This window comes from Onychostruthus taczanowskii, unplaced genomic scaffold (genome assembly GCF_017590055.1).
Source record: "Onychostruthus taczanowskii isolate IOZ18803 unplaced genomic scaffold, ASM1759005v1 scaffold122, whole genome shotgun sequence".
In the NCBI taxonomy this organism is placed as follows: Eukaryota; Metazoa; Chordata; class Aves; order Passeriformes; family Passeridae; genus Onychostruthus; species Onychostruthus taczanowskii.
The window spans coordinates 242223-264615 of NW_024498374.1; the positions used below are offsets into that span (position 1 = coordinate 242223).

General features: G+C 37.9%; 1 protein-coding gene across 4 annotated transcripts in view; it reads left to right on the forward strand.

Annotated features, from left to right (window-relative positions):
* The window catches only part of ZNF608 (zinc finger protein 608), an 86842-nt gene that overhangs the window by 33855 nt on the left and 30594 nt on the right, over nucleotides 1-22393 (forward strand). For all 4 annotated transcript variants that reach the window (XM_041395969.1, XM_041395970.1, XM_041395968.1 and 1 more), the window contains exon 3: nucleotides 3306-3561. In XM_041395969.1, coding sequence (XP_041251903.1) covers nucleotides 3306-3561 — 256 coding nt within the window. The remainder of the gene's footprint in view (nucleotides 1-3305; nucleotides 3562-22393) is intronic.

Below are 22393 nucleotides of genomic sequence, written 5' to 3' on the forward strand. Positions count from 1 at the left end.
ATATTGGAATCTCTTGTGTGATAAACAGCAAGGCTACTGCTCAGTATGCGCCAACACCTGGGAATAATAATGGAAAAATAACAGTGAGAAACTGCAGAGCATCTGTTCTTGACATTAACTTTCCTCAGTTTGACAGACTGCCATGACCAGATGTTAGTCTTATGTGCCTTTTTTTTTCCGCTGGAGATGGCGGCCTTCCTGCCTCTCTCTTTGCCTCTAATAGCTTACATCAGTGCCCTTTGGAGAATTCATGAAAACAATTGTGTCACCACAATAATCTCTAAGAACCACCACTTTGCAGTGCTGTTATGATTATCAAAAAAAGATGGGATAATTTTAAAACATGGAAATCTAGAGCAATGTTTAAGCTTTTTTTTTTTTTTTCTTGCGGCTAATGTCGTACTCCTGCAAGGAACATGTATCTCAGAGACAGTAAGTGTCCACTTATTTCTGAGCTTTAGTGTTTTAATTAATTTAATTTAGGTTTAGTGTTTTAATTCACAGAGAAACAGCCCCATTTAGTGCAAGCGCCCGCCCCTATTTGGCCCGGTCCTGAGTGAATGTTTCTAGTGGAAAACATGAGCATTTATTAGCAGGTCTAAATAAAACAGAACTGAGCACAAATATTTGTAACAAAGAACTTAATAGGATACACTGTCAGATCCATGCTTTCGTTAGCTCCCCCTCACTGTTTATAATAGTCAAAGGCGGAAAACATATCTGTCAATTTAGCCTAAAAACATTTAAAACATTGGCTAATTTAGTATGACCACAGAAAACACTTAGGAATTTTTTTCCTCTGGTTTTGTGATAACTCTGTTTTATGGAAGAATGATGTTGCATGTGTAGTAGGAGGTTTTACACAGCTTTACAGAACACCATGTAAACTATCAAACAGGCTATTCATCAGCATGTTCTGGGTTTATAATGGGATGTGGTTTAGCTTTTCCTAAGTGCTAGGCTCCATTTACCTGCCAGTCACTGACCCCGGTTCTCTTCTGGTTTGAAATAAGGTATGTTAAGAACGCCTAAATGATGCGGGGGTACACGCTGACCCAGTTTCACTGACAGAGCACCATTACACAGCCAGTGCCAGAGTGGGGCTCTGTGCCATCCAAACGTGTGCCTCCACTTGGCATCAGGCAGCAGGAGCTGCAGAGCACAGGATCAGTGTCTCCCCACGCACAGCATCCAAAGTTGTGGTTTTGTGTGATGTGTGCTATTAGATACTGCAAGTAACAGCTGCTGCTGGGGGTCGGTTGATATTTGACTTTCCTGTGTGCATTCAAGTCTGCTCTGCAAAGCTTTCTGCCTATGCTTTAACTTTGCAACTCCATTGTCATAGAGAAGAATAAATATATCATTGCTTGATTGCATTTTTCTATGCCACAGGAACTCTGCTTTACCATAAAAACTCTACTGGTCATTATTAGGTTTTTTCTTCTTAGGAATGCTTTCAGTATTTATGTTTTGCTTTGTTTTTGGTGTTGTGGGGTTTTTTTTGTGGTTGTTTGTCTGTGGTGTTAAAAAAAATGTTTGTTTTTTGTTTTGTTTGTTTGTTCTGGTTTTTATTTGGTTAATTGGGTTTGTTTGTTTGCTTTTTTACTTACCTCTAACCTGAATATTTCATTCTCAATAAAAAGAGTCCCCTTTAGATGAAGAATACTTTGGAGAAGACTGTGGTTATAGGTCCTTGCCCTCTCCTGCTTAATTCTAATGTAATTGAGATCAGATTCCACGCTGGTCATACAAAGATCATGCAAAATATTTTTTACAAAGTTATTGAGAATAATTTAGCATACATAAGGCTTTCACACATGATTAAAAGCCTCGGTGCTTAGTTTGTTTCTATGAATAATGCTAAAACCCCAGAATTGTTACAAAGGCCAATGGTAACAATTGTTACAATTTTTAAAAAGTTCTTCCTAATTTGTCATTTTATGTTCTCATTAAAAAGTGTCCATCTGATGAAGTGAGCTGATATATGATACATGTGTAATACTGTTTAGTCTATCCTGTTATTTGTATCCTCATTGTGCTTTACAAGAAGGAAAATTAACTTTGATTTGTGTTAATATACATTTGAGCAAAACCTAGATAATGTACAGTGAGTCATTTTGTCCTTTCTGCTGAGTCTTCCTATGAGGTCCAAAATTAAAAACAGCATAGTCATGATGATATCTGATCCTCTATTTCAACACAGCTAAAAATCAGCTATTAAAAAAAAAACAAACCAAAAACCAAAAAACAAAAACAAAAAAAAAAAAAAAAAAACAAAACAAAAAAAAAAAAAAACCAAACTATTAGGTTGAAGAGTGATTTCTTTGCATGGTATCTGTGATCAAATGGGCCAAATGAACATGAGTTCCAGGTGGTTTAGCTAGTTGACTGGGCACACTCATATCCTTATCTAGCTGTCTTTACGGGACAAGGGACCTTAGAGCCAGAGTGAAATATTGACAACCCTCAACCAAATCTTCATACAAAAATCTGCTCCTGAGTAGACTGGAAGTCATATAGGAGAGACAATTTCTTCAGTTCATATGTTGATATTGTCTCTGTGAATTGTCTTGTGTTCAGACTGATTGTCTGGCAAGATGCATTCTTCTAAATATGCATTTTGGAAACCCTGAGAAATTAGATGGTTTGGCTCAATTCTTATAAAATTCCTCTCTGTTATTCCAAGTAGAAAGATCTAAATGTTATCTGGAAGGAATTAGGTGGGTCATCCTAATGTATTTTAACTGATTGGATGACAAGAGATTATATTTGCTGCCGTATGGATATTAGAATTGTTCCAACTACTGATTACTCTATGATATACATGAAAGAATAGCATTTGTGTCTTTGTACCTGTCTTTATAGTTCTTTTTCTGTAAATAGAAAATGAAGTTCCCAGTTCACAAAATTGATTTCCATCTACAAATTAGTCTCTGTCATTGCCAAGAAAAAGTAAACTTAATCCTGGTTTTAAAAATTTATTATTACTTCATACTAACAGTCTATGACAAAAGGGAATAGTCTAGTAGAAACTTGGCAAGTTGCCTTGTTTAGCATGTATGATAGATATTTTTGTACTTAATTTTTCATGGGTAGCATTTGAGCTAATGTCAAAAAATTTGAACTACTAAGACTGAAATTACCTATGATACACCAAATCCCTACATAAAGAAATGCAGTATTGGCAAACTGGACTTTCTATTACTTTTTTAAAAATTATTTATGTATTTTATTTTATATTATTTTATTTTTTATTTTTTTAACTTTCACAGCACCATTATAGTAAGTTTGTCTGTTGTTTTCAGGTTGATCCCCTGTTTACAGTGCCTGCACCTCCACCTCCGATTTCCAGCAGTATCACACCTCAGATTCTGCCTTCCTACTTTTCCCCATCTTCATCCAATATTGCAGCACCAGTCGAGCAGCTTTTGGTACGGACACGTTCAGTGGGTGTAAATACTTGCGAGGTTGGAGTAGTAACAGAACCCGAATGCCTTGGACCCTGTGAGCCTGGGACCAGCGTGAACTTGGAAGGAATTGTGTGGCATGAAACTGAAGAAGGTAAATTGTTTTTTCGATTAGGTTTGTCTCTGAGCTATGTCAGCAAGGGGGTATATGCTGTATCTGCCTGGGTGCTAGCTAAAGTCTTGCTAATCTGTTGGGACACCGTGATATGCTATGATAGTCACAGCTTTACAATTCAGCTAGTGAGCTTTAATTTTAAAAACAAATGGCAGGTCTTTTATTATTTAAAGCAGCTGTGTTTTCCAAATGACCTACCATGTAATGCCAGGTAATAATAGCATTGTTTCCTCTTGCTATATTAAGAAAAACATATGAAGAGGTTGCTAATAAAATAGCATAAATGTCTTGTTTAAATGTACATCGTGAGGAGGTGTTTTTGTGATGGGAGTGGACGTATGAATAGTTTAGATGAATACATAACTGAATATTTCAGCTGGTAAGGAATGCCACGATTGCATAACAATAGAGGCCCCAGAGACCCTGCAAAAATTCAATTTTATATGATTATTTTTGCTTTTTGGTTATCTAAAATATACTTTAAGAGGAAAGCTTTCAGCCTTGAAGAAAAGCATTCCATGTGGTGAAGAAGTGATATCAAAACCAGATTGATTTCTTTAATATCCTTTGAAGACATTTGTCCAAGTAGGAGTGCTGGAGAGCTTTGGGGAGCACTAAACGTTGATTTGCTATGATTTGCTATGATTTAGAACAAAGTAGGAAGATAATTATTCTGTGATATGCAGATTTTTCCATTTTGGATTTCAAAAGCTCATTATTAAAATACCAGCTATTTCCTGCTAAAAATACTGCATGTGTACACTAAACTTCTGCAATTTTTCATTTCATAATAGCAGATGTTTTCATTTATAGCTGTGTGAAAATCTTTCTTTTGAGGATTATTTAATTTTTAGTGATCTACCTCCCTCAACAGTGAAAACATGATTATTTACAAAATGATATAATGACAGAATATGGTGATGCAGCACTTCATGATAAATCCTGACATGGTTCAGGCTGTATGCACAATGGCATTTCATCCTTTGCAGTGATATATAAGACCTCACCAACGTGCTCTACGCTGTCCTCTCAAAAATCAATAGAGAGAGTCAGATTTACTTGCTTTTATATGCTTTCATCCATCCATCTTTCTCTCTGTGTATGTCTACAGCAGATTCATAAGGTAGATTGATCCTTTTAGATTGTTTTTAAAGCACGGTATAAATTCTGGTTTAAAATATCCCTGCAGAGATGACTGCCCTTAGCAACTCCAATCTTTCTTGACTGGCCTGTATTAACCAGAGTTGGAATGTGTGGGTGTTAACTGTGTTGACATGAAAGAACAGTAGCTGTTAATAGTGTTATTCTTGCTGAATAAACTAAACTTCTGACCCATCACTGAATTTAAGAGGCCTTCCTTGCGAAAGGTTTGACACCAGAAATGAAGTATTAAAAAAAGTGCATTCTGGTCAGGGTGACATTCCATTTACCAGTATCTCAGCACTCTAATGGTTTAAAAACTCTTGTTAGTTAATGGAAATGAACTCCCTTAACCTTTTCCTAGTTTTGTCTAAAACAATTTTCTGAAACAACTCAATTGACACGTTTGAGTGAAGCTGTTATGAGTGTACCTGTTTTCATAGCTTTACAAACACTCTTTGTGAACACCAGAGCTATGAGTGACTACAAATATGGATAAAATGGGATTCTAAAATACTCTAGAAATATAGCTAGAGTGTAGATTAAGAACTGAAGATAGGTGATATGACATATTGTGTGGTTTGTATTATGTTCTGTTTGAGTGTTTCAGAGCCTGCTGACTGAAGAAAATAATACAAATTTGACTGGTTTATCCCAGAGTCCCCAATCAACACCGTATTAAGAAAAATGAGTTCCTAATTGACATAAATAAGGCAGGAGATCTTTCTCCTTTTTAATGCCTTTATTAAAGAGATTCAGCTCAGGTGGGGAGAAATCGACGGGTCGCGCCCACGCCGCCGCTGTCCCCAAGAGTGGCACGGAGGAGGAGGGTGATGCAGCTCTGTCCGCTGGTCTGCAGGCAGAGCTGGGGACTGCGTCCTCACGGGAGATTCGCAGATTTCTCCTTTTCAGTCCAACGCTCCGGGTCCCCTCCTTAGTGAACATCCTTTGAGGTCAGGGTGTGAAGCAAAAAGGATCCAAGCAGGCACTGGACTTCACGCCCATCCTTAGACATCACCTAGGGTCCCCTAATTCTATATTGGCTCGTTGTTTTTAGGGGTTTTCCTAGAAAACGGGAAAATTTTGGAGCAGTGCATTTCTCATCTGCATACGTGGTCTCAGGCCACTCCTATTCTCCTGGGCTGCCGTGTCCAGGTGTAGCTCCGGGGCAAGCACCAGGGAGGACAATGGCTAAATCACCAACCATTAACGGGCAATTAAAGAACTCTTTAACAATTAAGCTAATTTAACAGCAACTGGTCCCACCGGTTTTTAGCTCTGTAACCTTAAACAAAAATAGATAACTTTTTATTCATAACACTAATGATGATTTTTGCATTTTAATTAAATTTTGATGTTTGGAGCACACATATAAGTATATATGTACATGTTTTCAAACTTTATGACATGTTCATGAAAGCAGCTATATAAAAGCTTGCATGGGGCCATTTCTGCCAAATTCTAGGAAACAACATACAGATGGGTCTTCTTTTTACCTTTAACAGAAAAAAAAAATTATCGGATACTCATTTTCTCAAGTTCCGATTTTGACTTTAGGGCAGAACACAACATTTCCTGAACTGGTGTTAATCCACCTTACTTTAACCAAAGTCTTTGTAACTAGGAACATCTAAAACTGTCTGGACATTCATGATGACATACATTTTTTTTTTTGTGATTTTCATGTGTTTCTTTAGTTTTCACTCCCTTTACTGCTTTCCAAAAGTAAATAAAAACACCCATGCAAACAGACATTTCTCTGTCTGTCTCTATATATATCCCGTAGCTTCTTAACGTAAAACAATTTGAAGAAACTAAGGAAGGTATGAGCATTTCTAATCCTGGCTTGTGTTTTGAGATATTTGAATTATTTTGTATCTAGTTTAGCCACTCTGTAAAATGAGTTGTGATGTGATAAGGATAGGCCTGTAGGCTGGCTGCATACTCATAGGAGCCAAATATATTGCTGAGCAGCCTTTGTGTGCTGCAGCAACCAGTTGTGGGAATGCAAATACAGAAAGAATGTGGTGAATCACAACAGTTAGTACAACAAGAATAGTAACCTGAGTGAAGAAAGATAAAATCAAATAGTTTATGCAGAACTCATTATTAGCATAAATGTAAAACATACATCATAAAAGAGAAGGTGTATACTGAGAATTCCTGTTATGAAGCTGTCTGAAGTAACCAGTTTTCTTTTGTGGATGTTGAGCAAGTTGTCACATTTTGTTGCATTTGTTCTTTGAGGTCAGAAAAAGGATGATGTTCAGGCTTGAGTCATATTTTTAAGATAATCACTTCAAGGATGGGGGCAAGGGAGGAAAGCAACACTGGATTTCAGACAAAATTCTGAAAGATCAAAAAGAGCATTATTACAGCTCTTTTCATTACTTCCACACCACTTTATTTAGTTGACTTGATTTAATAAACCGGACAAACCATTTTTCCCAGAGAGTTTTAATCTTTAGAGGTGTAGAGGGCAGCTGGCATCTGAAGTCTGTGATATTTAATTACAGGGGATGGTAACCAACCATAGGTGGTTACTCTTAAATTGACTGAGTTATCATATGGTTTTCACATGGGGGTTTCTCAGTTGCTCCACTAAGCTGTGTAGTGTTTAATTGCTAGTATGTATGCCATAGGCATTGTCATCTGCATCACAGCCTTCCTTGTTCGAATATAACTTGGAAGTGTGTCCAAGTGGTGGTAATGGCTGTGAAACAGAGCACTGAAGGAACTGTCTGAGGCTATCCTGTGGGAGAGGAAAGAGAAATTATTATGTGGATAAGTCAACCTGAAACTGGCAGCTGATGTGGATATTTGACACCAGAAGCTATCTGTAGTAAAAGTCCTTCACAGAGAGCAGCTTGGTAATGTTAACTCCCCTGTGTGTTTTGGTTTGGTTTGTTATTCTGATGTGCTGGGAAACAGCTGCTAAAAGTCTCTATTGCTATACTGAGAAAAAAGTTTATCTTGAATCAGGTACTTGCTAAATTGTGTGATTATCTTCTGGGAAAACAATTTCTAAGTGAGCAATAATTGCTTCTTACTGTCTGAGGAAATAAAAATGACCCAGAAAAAAAGAGAAACCACCAACCAACTTTCTGAATTGCTTAGAGCTCCCGTTTTTGTTCAGCTTCTCACACGCAGTTGCCCTGGGTCACGTCCTGGTTTTGGTTCTGCATCTAGTAGTAGAGTCTGCCTTTAGGTGGGAACCAGTAGTTCTGATGATGTCTTCTTTTCCTGAAAACTGCGTAGGAGACAGCCCTTGCTGCCTTTGTGTGCAGAACAAGCTGTCTACGTGTGGTGACATTCTTCCTCTTTGTGCAGAACAGGTGCAACCTGCTGTTGTACAGTGAAAATAATGGGGAAATGAGTTGTGTTTTTTAATCAGTGATAGCTTGTTGGTCTTTATAACCTGAGACTGGTTGCCAAATAGAAGAAACGAGAATCTCAGAAACCTGATGGGATCATTTCTAGGGTGTTCCAAATTTGTCATAACATCAGTTCTGACACTATTTTGCAAAATTTTTAGAGAAATTTAGTAGAAAGGAGAAGGCTTGGATGACAAAGAAGCATGCTGTGTATACGGATTTCCAGCCTGCCACTTTTGCAACTAATATGCATAGTTTGTTTTGAAAATGTTATCTATTGCACAAGAGCTGATGTGGATTCCTCTCTGCCTTACTATGTGATCTTAGTTTTAAAGCCTACTTTAAAACAACAGTCTGTTTTAAAAATCTTTGTTTAGATACGTGTTTGTACATGTGTGTAAGTAAGGGTGTGTATGTGTCAACAGAAATAAAATTAGAAGAATGAGTAGTCTGGCTGTCTGTTATTCCTGTTAGCAGTTTTTGTGGTTTAACAACTTACTTTCAGAAATACAGAGGCATGATCAAACAATGAAATTTTAATGGTGAAAGCCATGTCAAATATGTAAGGAAACAAATGTAGCAATTGGAGATTTTTATCAAAGAACATTACAACACTTCATAGAAATTTAGAGAAACGTGTTAAATCACACTTTTGTCTCGAACTCAAGCAAGGCTTATTGTGAAAGGCCATATCCTTTATTAAACCAAGTGGTACAGTTGTAAAGAACAGGTTCGCTTTTATACTGGGTGCATTTACATTTCTGTGTGATGTAGACCATTGACTTGCTGGGTATAGGTGTTGGGTATTGTTAACCACCATATTTTATTCAGAATTGTCTATTTATATGACAGAAGCATAAAGAGAACTACTGCTCAAAAATCAGGCTTTGTTATGTCTGCACTACAGAGAAGTGGTCTGTGGAGATAAGTAGGGTTTTGGGCTAGCTACATTAACAGAACACCTAAAATCCACTTGTTTTCTCCTGCTGCATGGGCCGTCTGCTGACCCAGTATGAACATCACCCACTATCAAAATGCCATCTGCCGAGAAAAAGCCTTTACATGTATTTATATTTTTACATACTATGTTTAATTTTTGTTCTTTCTACTGTATGTGATGCCAGACCCATTAAATCAGTGGATTTAAGGAAGCCTTAAGTATGTGATTTTTAATAGACTTCCAGCTGGCTTCTGACAGGTATTATGTGTTACATAGAAACTTGTATCAGAAGAGATATGCTCTGCATCTCACGATGGAAAGCCACAGTCTTGCATAAAAATGTTTGTAGTTTGTGGGAGCTCTACCTACTTTACAGAAGGAATCTGGGATGTACACATATTGTCTGAAACAAGTTTAAAGAGTTGTAGAATTCAGACTACAGGATGGATTTAGCTGTAGCTAAACCAAGATTTGTAATGTCTGAAGGGGCCATTTTGATCATCTCAGCTGTTTGTCTGACCTTATCAGAATATGCACTTGTTTAGGGACATAAATTCTGGCACTGTCCTCTAACTTGCTTCTACACTGTTCATTGTGAACTTCTTTGAAACACAGAGTGCTGGCTAGTGTTAGGAGTGCCTACTACTTGTAGCCTGTTTTATGCCATTTTCATCTAAAATAAATGAAGCAAATAGTAATTTTAGAGTATCCACAGAAGCCCCTCAATTTGTTTTAAACCATTGGGACTGAGTTTATGAACCAGGTGCACAGGTTGTGATGTTGCTTCAGTGAGTTGCCCTGAATCAGCTAGGTCACAATAACCAAACATTTGCAGGCTCTTTGTTCTCAGCAAACAGTACATAAATCATGTCAGTATAAACATCAGTGAAGCAGAAATTCAAAAAAGGTTATGGATGGTCCCTGCTGGCAGAGGAAGGGAGATGGAAGATGTTTTTTAGTTTCTTGACTTTTAAATTTGATTCTGTTGCAAAGAGCTCCTTTTCCCAAAAATTTCAATTAGTCATTCATAAAAACATAAATTTAAGTTTGAAGCTGTTTGATTAGGTGATGTAAAGCACCACAGATTAGTGAAGAGGTGTAAAAAGGAAAAAAAAAAAAAAAAAAAAAAAGAGGTAAAAACAGAACCTTTGTTAATTTCCAGGCTTTCTAAGTGGAGCAGAGAAATTATGCTAGCTCATCACCCTTTCCATTTCTTCCCAGTACCATTGCTTCAGATTTTTGAAGACTGCAGACCAATATTGGAAGAAAAGCACTTAGGAAATTTGTGCTGTTAAATGTTTAATTTGGTATTTAAATGTCAGCATTCCTCCTTGAACATAAACACCCCACAGGCTCTAACCAGTGCTTGTCCTACAGATTTGTTTACAGAGGCTGTATGCCTCTGTTGCATGGAGGAATGTGTGGTTTCTGTACTGCCTAGTGCTTCTCTTGTTGGTACACTCTTAATATACTGATGTAATGTTAAGCAAAGTGTAGCCACAATGCAGTCCCAATAACTGACCAAAAACATCAGAATTGTCATATTTTCCCTGGGTACTAACAGGCAGCTTGTTTAAAGGGACCTGGCAAATGCCACATTTTCCAACTGAGTGAGAATCTGGGTGTAATTCTCTTGGTATAACCCAAAGCAGAGAATGAAAAAACTTAACAGATTCCAGACAGTGCTTACATAAAACTCTGCATATTGCCAGACTCCTGCAGAGGAAGACTCCCTGCGCTGCTTGTACATACATAGAAAATTATCCCTTTTACAAACAAGCATATGGGGGCAGGGAGGGTGCCTAGAAAAAGGAAGGAGGATAATTGAGATTGGAAACATTTGCTTGGAGCTATTTGAATGTGAAACTGAGCCTGCTCAAGCAGTGAGGTTATGAACACTGAAGGAGCTGCTTAAAGAAAAGCAACAGTTTTGAGCATTTATTGCTCAAAAGCAAAATCTCAGTAGCAGCAGATTGCTTAGAAGTGAGACTGTTCCAGTACAAAATACTTGGAACATGCAGTGTTTGGATCTGTAGATAGCAGGGGGAGAGATGACTGCTAATGAAGTGTGTGTGCATCCAAGTGTTTCCTTACTAAATAAATACCATTGGAGTAGGGAATGAAAGCACAACTGTAATGGCATCTTTAGCTGGTGTGCTTCAGGGATTAACCCACTTATTTAAAGATGTTCTCTTGGTTAGTACTAATTTTGTACATAGTTTAAATAGCTAGGAAAAACTGTTGTATTCCAGTTTTACTACACTCCTAATTGGCTCCAATCTTGTGCAGTGGTGAATGAGAGGTTCTCTTGGCTGATAACATTGTATGTTTTTACTAATACAGATTAATATAAATTTAAAAAATAATCCCTTTTCTCCACTGTTTGAGGCTACGTCATGAAAAGCTGCTTTTGGCATCGGGACTAATTTTCCAGTATCAGATCAGTGTCTGCCCTAACAAGCAGCTTTTCATTTTTTAAAGAAAGAGTAGACACTTGCATTTTGGTATCCTGAGGCATATTTGTAATTCTTTCTAGTTGCTACTGATGTAGTAGTAATTAGCTACTAATCTGGAATTTTTGGTGGCGAGTAGCAATCCAAAAAGCAGAAGGAAAAACTCAATTAAAAATTTTGAACAGTGAAGAGCCCTTTGACCTTCAGGGTTAATAAAAGATTACTGCTTATGTTTTTGTTCTAGAAGAGGAAGACAGGAAACACAGAGGTTGAAAATGTAGAGGGTGAGGGAGAAGAAAAAGAATATATATAAAAATTAAAAGCTCAAGGGAAATAGCTTTCTTGATTTAGTCTGAAAAAGTAGGTCTGGATTTACAAAAGCTGATGTTGCAATGGAAAGCACAATTGAAGTTCATCAATTTTATATCCCCAAGTGCTATGAAATTTAGGGTAATAAAATCCCCTAGAAAGATCTGGGATGAAAAACAGAAGACCAGTATTAGAGCATTTTGCTTCAATTTGGGTTTTTGGGGTTGGTTTTATTTTGTTGTTGTTTTGTTGTTGCTGTTGTTGGTTTGATTTTTGTTTTTGTTTGGGTTTTTTTTTTAAGGAGAATGAACTAAAGCAAAACATACATCCATCAAAATTAGCATTGGTTTGAGTATACTAGCTGTAAATTTAAATCTTAATAGAACCTAAAGGGGATATAGCTATGGAAATAAAAGACTGTAGAATTAATTTTTAAGGGCAGATTATTTTTACCATCCTTGTTAAAGATTTAACCAGAATAAAGAAGAATATTTAAGAAAAGCCTTAAGCACCTTCTTTTCCCCAACTTTCTTCCTTTCCTTCTGTTTTAAGATGTCAGTTAAGTTTATTTGGGATGTTTACTCGGCCATCACTTGGATCAGTACTTTGTGCATTTAAGTGATTTTGTTTTGTTTGAGTTTTGTTGTTTCTGTTGGAGTGTTAGAGGAAGATCAAGCTATTTGCTATTTCTGTAGTAATTTAGCTAACAGTATAATGATCTCGGTTAATAAAATGGAACTGACATTAGTTATCAGGAGATGGCAATTCTGTTGCCAGCCCCTTACACTGAGGATAAGTGTTGTGGAAAATCAGTTTCAAGCGGGGGTAGTTACAAATCAGTTTTCAATTAATCTGGGGGGGAGGGTGTTCCCCATCACTTAAAACTTCTTCGTTTAAGTCGGTTGAAGCAAGTAATTATGTTTTACTGCCTGTTTACTTTCCCCTGCAGTGGCCGAACCTGTAGTTCTTAACCTTGCATTCATATTGAGCTGGCTTTTGTAGATCTTTGAAAGCCCTGAGGCTATGTGACCTGCTCTAGCTAGGATTTAGAAACAGTAAGAAGAGTCTCAGGTTTCTAAAAGAGCTGTTTTCCTCAGAGAAGAGAGAAGCTGATGTCAGCTTTTAGCAGAGTATGATTTATAGTATGTTACAGATTTTAAAAAGAAGCTTACTTTCTAGGTTATTCTCCACAATTTTCTGAAAGTCCTAAAAGTTAAGACTGTAGGTTCTGTAGAGAAAATTTTGCAATGAATTAATATTGAGGAATTTTGTTCAAATGTCACTCTCACCTTTGACAGTGAAAGCAGTACAAGTTTGTCTGCATCCAGGCCAATTTCATCCAGAAGTATCACTAGCTGTTGATAGAATTCACATAGCTTCAGACTAGGAATAACCACTGGTTACAAGACTGAGCAATTAAAAAAGTTAAAAAAACCCCAAAACAAAACAAAAAACAGCTTCAGGGTTCCAGCAATTTCCAGCCAGACACCTTTATTTAAAGGTGATATAACCAGGCAGAAGGCCAATAGATGCTACTAATGTTCATTCCTTTAATGAAAATCAGATTATTTTTCACTGGAGAGAATGGCATCCCCACATAGTTTGAAGACATTTGAAAAAGTCTTTAATTTTTCTGTTATTGTCTGAAAGAAAACAAAATCCTTGATATTCTTATTAAAGTTTAAAATTTAGTATCTTTAAACACACGTGACTCTTCAATGGAAAAATAATCTAGTCCTTTGACAGTATCTATTATCTGAGATTTTTTAACTTTATAAATTTGTTGCAAACCCCACCTGGACCCCATTTCTTTCAGGGTGCAGGTTACTTAAGATGGGAGTGAAAGATCTGGGGTCTGAAACATAATTACATAGCAGTTTATTTTTCATTAAACTGCATAGTCAAGGTTGTTTAAAAGCAGATTTGTCTGGGAAAATGTACAAACATACTTCAGAGGTGGGAGAAAAGGCAGCAGCAGTGTTGGTGGTGGAAGTGTTGCTGGAGATACATACATACATATACATATATATATATATATCTGTTGGTGATGGTGGTGGGTTTTTGGTGGGTTTTTTTGTTTTGTTTTTGGGGGGTTTTGTTGGTTTTTTTACTGGGGGGGAGGGGCAGGGGAGTGGGATTTATGTATCCCAAAAGCTGGACAGAACTGGTTTCCTTGAACCTTCTTTCTTCCAGCACCTAAACTTCTGTGGGCCCCAGCCACTGTGCGGTTGTGCCAAGGTACTGCCACTTGCTGAACAGGGAAGCTGTAGGTGCCAGCTGATTGGATATGGGTTTTGAATGACTGCACCTCCCCTGCAAACACCTTCCTGTTGACAGTGGTGGTGAATTTGTATAACATTTTAGTAATTTATTTGATTTATTGATTTGTTTGAATTTATTATTCATTTTAGTGATTTGAGTTCATATACTGATGAACTGAAGGTACTTCTGCAAGAACTGACAGTCCCTTTCTCCCTCAGATAAAGATTAAAGGCAGCACAGAGGTCCAGATTTAATAACTGATGAATTTTCATATGAAATATGAATGGATAGGCTAATGCCATTTATTTTTACTTTGATTCTACCCACACAAGTGCCACATGAAATTAGTATAAATGAGCGGGAAGAGGGACTCTTGAGGGGCAGGAGTAAATCTGTAGTTGGTTTTGCTTCAAGGCAGTAGGTGGTGATTGCATTACAAATTATTCTGTTGGTCTAGACAAGCAAATGACAGGAAATAACTTAGAGAAAATGTTTTTGTATCCCCAAAGCGTTATCTTTGAGAAGCACAGTTAGTAATGCTGTTGTGAAAAGAAATCTCCATTTGGACAGACAGCTTGATGTGGGCAAAGCTGCTAATTTGTTTTCAGCGACCAGGAGATTTAGAGTCCTTGCATCTTTGGCAGTAACACACAATGTAATTGTGTCCTTTCCCCTTAATCTTCAGTCTAGATGCATTGGCTTAATGTGGCTAGAAGAGGGCTGGAATGCTGACTGAATTAGCTGCACCAGATAGTTTACCCTAACAGGTGAGGGGAAGTTATTCCAGCACTCTTGACTTTGTAGTATGAGAGAAGAACACTGGCTGTTCTTTTCATCATTGCATCTAGTGGCAGAAACCCTTTTAAGCAGAATGGAAAATAAATTGTGGGGTATGAAAAGGAGGTGACAGAACTAATGTTCTTGCACTGGCAACATTACTCGGTTATTAGAGGCTCTCTGTAAATAACAGCTTTGCTTTCATCTATTTTCTGCCTCTTTCTTTCACAGAAGTAATTTTGTAACACTACAATTTTTATGTACTGCAAAAAAAGCTAACTGTGCACCAGGAGATTTGTTTGCATTCCTATTATTCAGTTTGGCATTGTTGGTGGGCAGCAGCTGCTTACGCTTTTGGAATATGTGCCATTAATATACCACTGGTTCAAAACTAGCTCAATTCACTAAAAACTACAGTCTTCAGTAAAGGGATGTAGCACGTCATTGTTATGTTTGCCCAATTATCCAATCACAAAATAAAAGGTCAAACAAAATTAAATGTAACAATAATTTTAATAAAATTTAAATGAAATAGTTGAAAATTATAAAATTGAATACATTCAATAAATTGGCAGTATAATTTGGTTATAATAAAATAAAGTCTGGTTCGGGTAATGACGCATAAGCAAAATTACCGCGGGGTACAGAGTGCGAGGGCCTTGGGACCCCTGCCACCTCACGTACAAGCTTGCCAAGCCCAAAATTCCCCCCTTTATACTGTCTATTATCAGCATCTCCTCCTATTTTCAATTCATCACTCCGGTATCTCCACCCTCATCTTCATCTTCACCGCGCATGCGCCACCATCTTTTAGGGGGTCGCACCACTCTTTGGGGGTCGTCCAGATGAAGGCCGCTCCCCTTCCTCAGGTGTCCTTTATTTCACCTTTGGGTTACACATACGAACCAAGCTAATATCATATATGCCAAAACCAAAATTATCCTCACTAGTCCAAATCTTGGAATTACATGTTCTATTAATATTTTAGCTACTGTTTGAGCTGTAGCCCGAACAGCTGGAATTGCTTAAACTCACTGAGTTAATTGATCTATTATAACTAATAAGTATTTCCACCGACCCACTTTTGGCAATTCTATAAAGCCAACCTGGATCTTTTCAAATGGCCTATAGGCCGTTTTACGTCCCCCAGAGGGAGGGCTTCTCAACACCTTTTTATTCACATTTGACAGGTGAGACATCCCTGGGTGACTTGTTTTCCAATTTGAATATCCTTACACACTCATAAAATCTTTCTAAAAAAAAAAAATGGTCACAAAGTGCCCCTTTTTATGACAATAAAAACAGGTGGGTTCTGTACCTTTAGAGGTAGGGCAAGAATCTTGTAGGTGTCCCCTCTTTTGGCAGGAAAAGCACCTTGGTCCTGTGTTTCTAAAAACAGGACCTGAAATCCGCTGTTTGCTCTTTTCCAAGGATTTCTCCTTGTTCAAAGCTGCCTGTGCTTCCTGGATTGCTGCCACTAAAATTCCACAGGGCAGCATACTCACTCTCCTCCTGATTAACAGAGTCCTTTGAATTCACATATATTCAGAGCCTGACAAATCCAATCCTCAAATGATCCAAACTTAGGCCAATATAAATTATCTTGTTGGATCATCTCCTTTGTCCATTCAAACATACAATACTTAATCATTTTCTGCTTACTTTTTCCCCTTCGGGACTCCTAATTATCCCAAAACTTTATCATCACTCCCAGGGTCCTGTCCTGGGGAATGCTCCCTTCCAGGAAACTTTCCTTACAGTTCCCCGGTGCTCCTGATTCCCGTGGATTCTTCACACAATCCGCGGCCCCTGTCACACCTATTTATCACATCATTGAGCAATTAAATTATTTAATCAATCCAGTGGTTAAGCTTGGGTCAGCTTTGAAGGGTAAATTTCATTGCTGGGATACATTCTTGGCTATGAATGAATGCATGAATAATCTCTCTTTGAACCTTAAGATGCACAATAGACACAATAACTCTTGAGCTGAACTCTTGAGAGTGGGCTGATTTATGGGCAGCTGTTGAAAGTGCTCCTAGTCAAATTATTTTTTAATCTGTGAAGTAGAAACCTGTAGTATATTAATTACTGTATACCATTCCAGTGGTAGACAGAAAAAAGCTGTGCAAGTTTTTACGACGGGTTTTTAATTTATAAATTAAAGATTAAAAGGAAAAAGTAATGATTTTGACGTGGTACATTGCCATAAAATGAAAACCACTTGTCAGGGCTCCAGCAGACATATAGCTGAAGGCGTTGTTGACCTCAGCTGCTCAGCCAGTTGATCTGTGTAAGTTGCCTCCTGTTTAGCAGAGGCAGCAGCAGGGACTGGGCGCACTCCCGGTGCCAGCGTGTTCACAGACCTGCGTGAGCCAGTGCTAGTTTCATTTACATTAAAGCTGTGATTGCGGGTGACCAAGGAGCTGACACAAATGTATTTCTGCCTTCCATTTCTTCTACCATTTGACACACATTTACTTCTACCTTCACTGTTTCAAGGTCCAGGGCCTCAAGCAGAGGACAGGCGCTGACGTACAGGAGGGTGTAGCATTCCCTATACCAGGATTTGGCCACGTTGGTCTGCTGGAGGGCACCGTTTACTGGAAGGGTCAAGAGGTCACTCTGGTGACCAGCAGTAGTGGCTTGGCACGGCACCTTTTCAGCACTGGGGAGGATTGAACTCTCCTTGTCTCAGTAGCCCTTTCTGAACTATTTTGTCTACATTATACAGTGCTTACAAAGTTTACTGATTGTTGTAAGGTGTTCTGAGTTATTAAAATTGGGTCATGGAAGCTGGGTTTTTTTGGGAGTTCTGAGAATTAGTTACAGAAGGAGCAATTTGATTTTATTTTCTTTCAGCTAACAGGCCAAACAGATGGGGAAGCAGACCTGGAGTGGTTTTGCTGGCTAGGTGCCATGGTTCTGTAAATTTTGATTTGTATGGATATGTAACAGTTTTATTTTTCCCTTTTTAGAAATGTATGCCTGTAAGTCTTTGGGAAATTAATCACTGGCTTCCTGTGAAACGTGCACTTGTAAAACAAATGTTGTAGCAGTGTGCCATGCAGAACCTGTGTTGTGTCAATTAGGAAAAGTGACATCAGCAAACTCCATAGACTGTCAAAGGCTAAAGCACTTTTCAAAGCATCGTTCATTCACAGCTCTCCAGAGAAAGAATTAAAAAATGATATAAATTTGAACTGCAGTTCAGTACACTTTTATTGTTTTTCTTTGCCATTCAAAAGGCACAGGGCTTGTAATTCTGCCCAAATGAGATTTTTAATAGCATTTGACCTTGCACTGTTTTGTATTTGAAATTAACAAGTCATTCATATTTTCAAAATCTGTGGTAATAATCAAGTGTAAGGTGATCAAAACTTGGATATCCTAAATTTAAAGTTGCAAGGGAGAAAGAAGAAAAATACAACCCATGTTTCACTTTTTGGCTGTCCCTCACTACTTCATGCTACTCTTGACACCTCTTCGCCAGAACAACCTGCAAACAAAAGATACTAAAGCTTTTATTAACTCTGGTATTGATGATGATGTAGCCACTAATTACACACCAAGAGAGCTACATTTAACAGTAAAAAATTAAAAAGAAATTTAAGCACATGACTGACAGCCTGGGTCATAGTCCTTTTTTTTTTTTTTTTTTTTTTTTGTCATCACTTTTTCCCTGGAAATTTTAAGAACTGAGTTTTTTTACTGCTCACTCAGCATTTGGATCTTTGAGATCAAAAGGCCTTTCCTTCAAAGAATTTAATGTTGTTATTTAAATGGTAATTGGATCTATCCTCAGTTCGACTGTGAGTATTTTATCTTCAGTAGACTTGGAGTTTTCGTATTTTCAGTTCTGTGTGTCTAATGGAGGAGGTGATCTGGGCAATGGCAAAGATTAATTGCAAATTTGGAAGCTAGTTGCTAGTGCCAAAAGTTTAGGAAGTCACGTAGACTGTTTGAACAACATGTGCTCCATAATGAATGATTTTGCTGCTCTAATAATTTGTCCTTTCTTTACTGGTGACTTTTACTTCTAGAACAGTTCCTTACTGACAGATTTGTGTTTCTGTACTGTGTGGACTGTGAATTATGTACAAATTATGGGATTTTTAAAACTATATGCCTGCAAACCTTTGGTTTAATACAGTACACTCTCAAGAAAATGTCATGGCCATGAAGTGCTGATCTTCAGAGAGGCGGTGCTTGAAGACTAGCAAGCTCTGGTGTATACCTTCTATTGTAATCTTCAGTACTTTCTGGTGAAGAAAAAATTATTTTTACATCATGTCTTTGGGAGACAGAGCCAACATTTTGCTTTAATCCCTACTCTTCCCTGAACTGGACTTCAGTTCCTCTCTTGTGAAGTCTAAACACCTTCAGCTGTCAGTGCAATGAAGTGGCATGAAAATTGCTATCATTGTTATCCAGGAAAGACAGCTTCCCAAGGGAACATATTGCTATATGATACCACTGTTATCATAGTAAGTAAAGTACTACTGAAGAACATGACGAGACTCAACTGTATTTCCTGTGCTTCGTGACTTGGTTTTCATTTTTCTCTGGGGAGACCCCAAAACACCCTCAGGTATAAATACTGTTCAAGTGGCTAAACTGTATTCAGGATTAAAATGTCCTTGTGCTAAACATCACACAAGAACCTACATATCTGAGTCAGAGAAGCAGATAGTTGAATGTGACTGTTTTCAAAACGCCACAGTACAACTCCCATGTGTAAAGAAAAAAAAACACTGTGGAGTCAACAGTGTGGTCTTTGCATTGGTGCTATAGCAACAAGGACTGTGTTAAAAACCTCTGGTGTTCTCTAATAATATTAGATGTACCTTCCCATTGACAAGCTCATTTTCTTTAGACCACCCAACATCAAATCTAACCTGCAGCCTTTTTTCCCCTGCAGTCGCCTTCCTACCCTCCCCCAAGTGTATGGTGCATGTGTATTCATGTTTTTGCTTTCTGCTCACGGAGATATCCTGCTGGGAAAATATAGTGTGTACAATACTTTCTGCCTTCAACTGACATTTCTCATAAATTGCAACAGAAACACTGCTATCAGCAGCTAAATAGCAGGTATAATACAGCTTCACATAGCAAGTCTCAGCAGGACACAGAAACTATGGTTACCAAATTTCCAAAGAGAAAGGGTTGGGAGGCAGAGTTTTTATATAAGAATAACAGGGGAAGGGGAATGAGAATCATTTAAAATGGATTCATTGAAAGCTGCCTTTAAAAAAAAAAAAAAAAGAGGCTTATAGGGGCTGACTCTGTCTTCACATTCACGTTTTGCTGAATTGTTGTTTTAGAAGACCTCACAAGAGGTTTCTATTACAAGCAATGCAAAATAGTCTTTCCTAGTTGGTCCTTAAAAACATCCCTACTCTCCACACACATTACTTTAAATACTTTTTGGAAAATACGTAATACTTAACTGCTGCTGTAACACAACGTGTTTATGATAGAATGCCTGGGTCAGCCACAGTGCATTTATGGTTTGGTGGAAATAGACTAGTAAATATCATTACGTTTCTAATCACAGGATTTAATACGTTTCATTTTGCCCTCAGCTCTATTCAAACTCAAATCTTGACTGGAAAAGGCTAGAATAGAACCTCACAGCATAGGTTAGAAAATATAAAACAGTATTTATTGGCATAGGATTTTTTAGGTTTTTTTTCATGTCTGGGTTTTTTGTTGTTTTGGGGGGTTTTGTTGTTTTTTTTTTAGTTGGTTTGAAGAGGATATTAAGCTGGATGAGATCTTGTTTATCACAGGTTGTTCTGTTCTTTGTGACCACGGTAGAAAGGACAGGAAACAATGATCTTAAGTATTAACAAGAGAGATACAACAAGGATAATAAGGCTGTGGAGTAGATTGTGTAGTAGCTTGTGGAGTCTTCCATTAAAGAAAAACCTATATGGACATTTTCAGGATAGATGCTGATACTGCTTCAGAAGTAGGAGCGGGGTGGACTGGGCAACTCTTGAAGTTCTCTTTTCTCTGTAGTCAAATTCTGAGAGCATAATACTTTTGGGTCTAGTTTTCATTTTGGCTTTTTGTTTTATTGTATTATTTTGGTTTGGGTTTTTTTGCTTCTTACGTGGAGATTTCCTAGGAAATCAGGACATGGTGTGTCACCTTCCCCTTTTTTTCCCCTTAGATTAAAACTTAGTTGAACAGCATTAGTGAAATATTTTTTAAAGGGCATAAAAAGGAAATTGTTCTGCCTAAATGAGGACTTTATATAAATTATAGCAGACAGCTATTAATCAAGGGCTCGTGGGAACCAAATATGAAACAGAGAACAATTCTCTTATGGACAGCCTAATGAAGACCAACTGTTGAATCCATACAGCTAAAGGAAGTATAAGGAGTGAGTGCAGGTACTCCTTGCTGGGAAGTTACCTCTGTGCTTGGCTTCAGCTTTAATTTTTCATACCAGTTACCTCCCTAGTAAATACCTCATCATTTTGAAGGATGTTTCTCCAGTAACCTTTGTGTTTGCAACATAATCTTTCTAGGCTGTATTAGGAGGAGTGAGCGAAGGCAGTGTTGTAAACATAGTACAGCATACTGAGATACAGGAATGCCCTCAAGGCTGAGGGAGGCACGTAAATAACACTAATCTCCAATTAGTTTCAGCTGGGAAAGTAATGAGGATATACTGCTCTTCTTCAGTTTACCAAACTATTTTCAAGGGAATGTTTTCTAGCAGTAAAACATTCCATTCTTCATTAGCATTTTTGTTCTTGTTCGTTTCTTCAAGAGTTATTGGTTGTATGCTGAGTTTTGCTTGGAGAGAGCTAAAAAAAACCAACTCCTCAAGGTCTCAAAGATATGGCCAAGTCTATTTTATTTATGCTGTCCATAAGACAGTTGGAAAACAGCCTTCAAGAGACAGAGTTTCACTCTTAGTCTTCCCATTTTTCTCATTCTTCCTACCATCCATGGTAATAGTATTTAATGTTTTTCTAGTTTCGTGTTGTTTTCCTTGTAGCTGATTTCCCTGTGACAGAAATATAGTAAATAGTGAGCTTTATCACTGTTTTCATTTGAAAAGACAGGTGTCTGCTAAGGAACACAGGAGCCTCTCTTGAAATGGAAAATGTAAACTCCCTCCCTCCAAACTAATATAATTTTGAAATTAAGGGACTCTCAGGCAGAGATATGGGAGAAGGAATAACAGTCCTTTATTAGGGAAAAAAAAAAAACCACACCAAAAAATGCAATAATACAAAGCAACACTGATAGAGTCAGAATACAACCTGACACCCTGTGGGTCAGGGTGTTGGTAGCAGTCCAGTTAGATGGTGGCTGCAGTCCTCCTGCAGTGACTGGTGCGGTTCTGTTCAAGCAGTGATCCTGTAGAAGGCTGGAGTTTTCCTCTGAAGGTCCAGTGGTGTGTAGATGGGCCTGGTCTTCCTCTGGGAATCCAGTTGGAAAAGGCTCCCCTGGTCTTCCAAATCTCCAACAATATCTAGGTAGGAATGCTTGGCTCCTCCCCCTGGATGGAGCATCTCACAGTGGGATGATGTAAT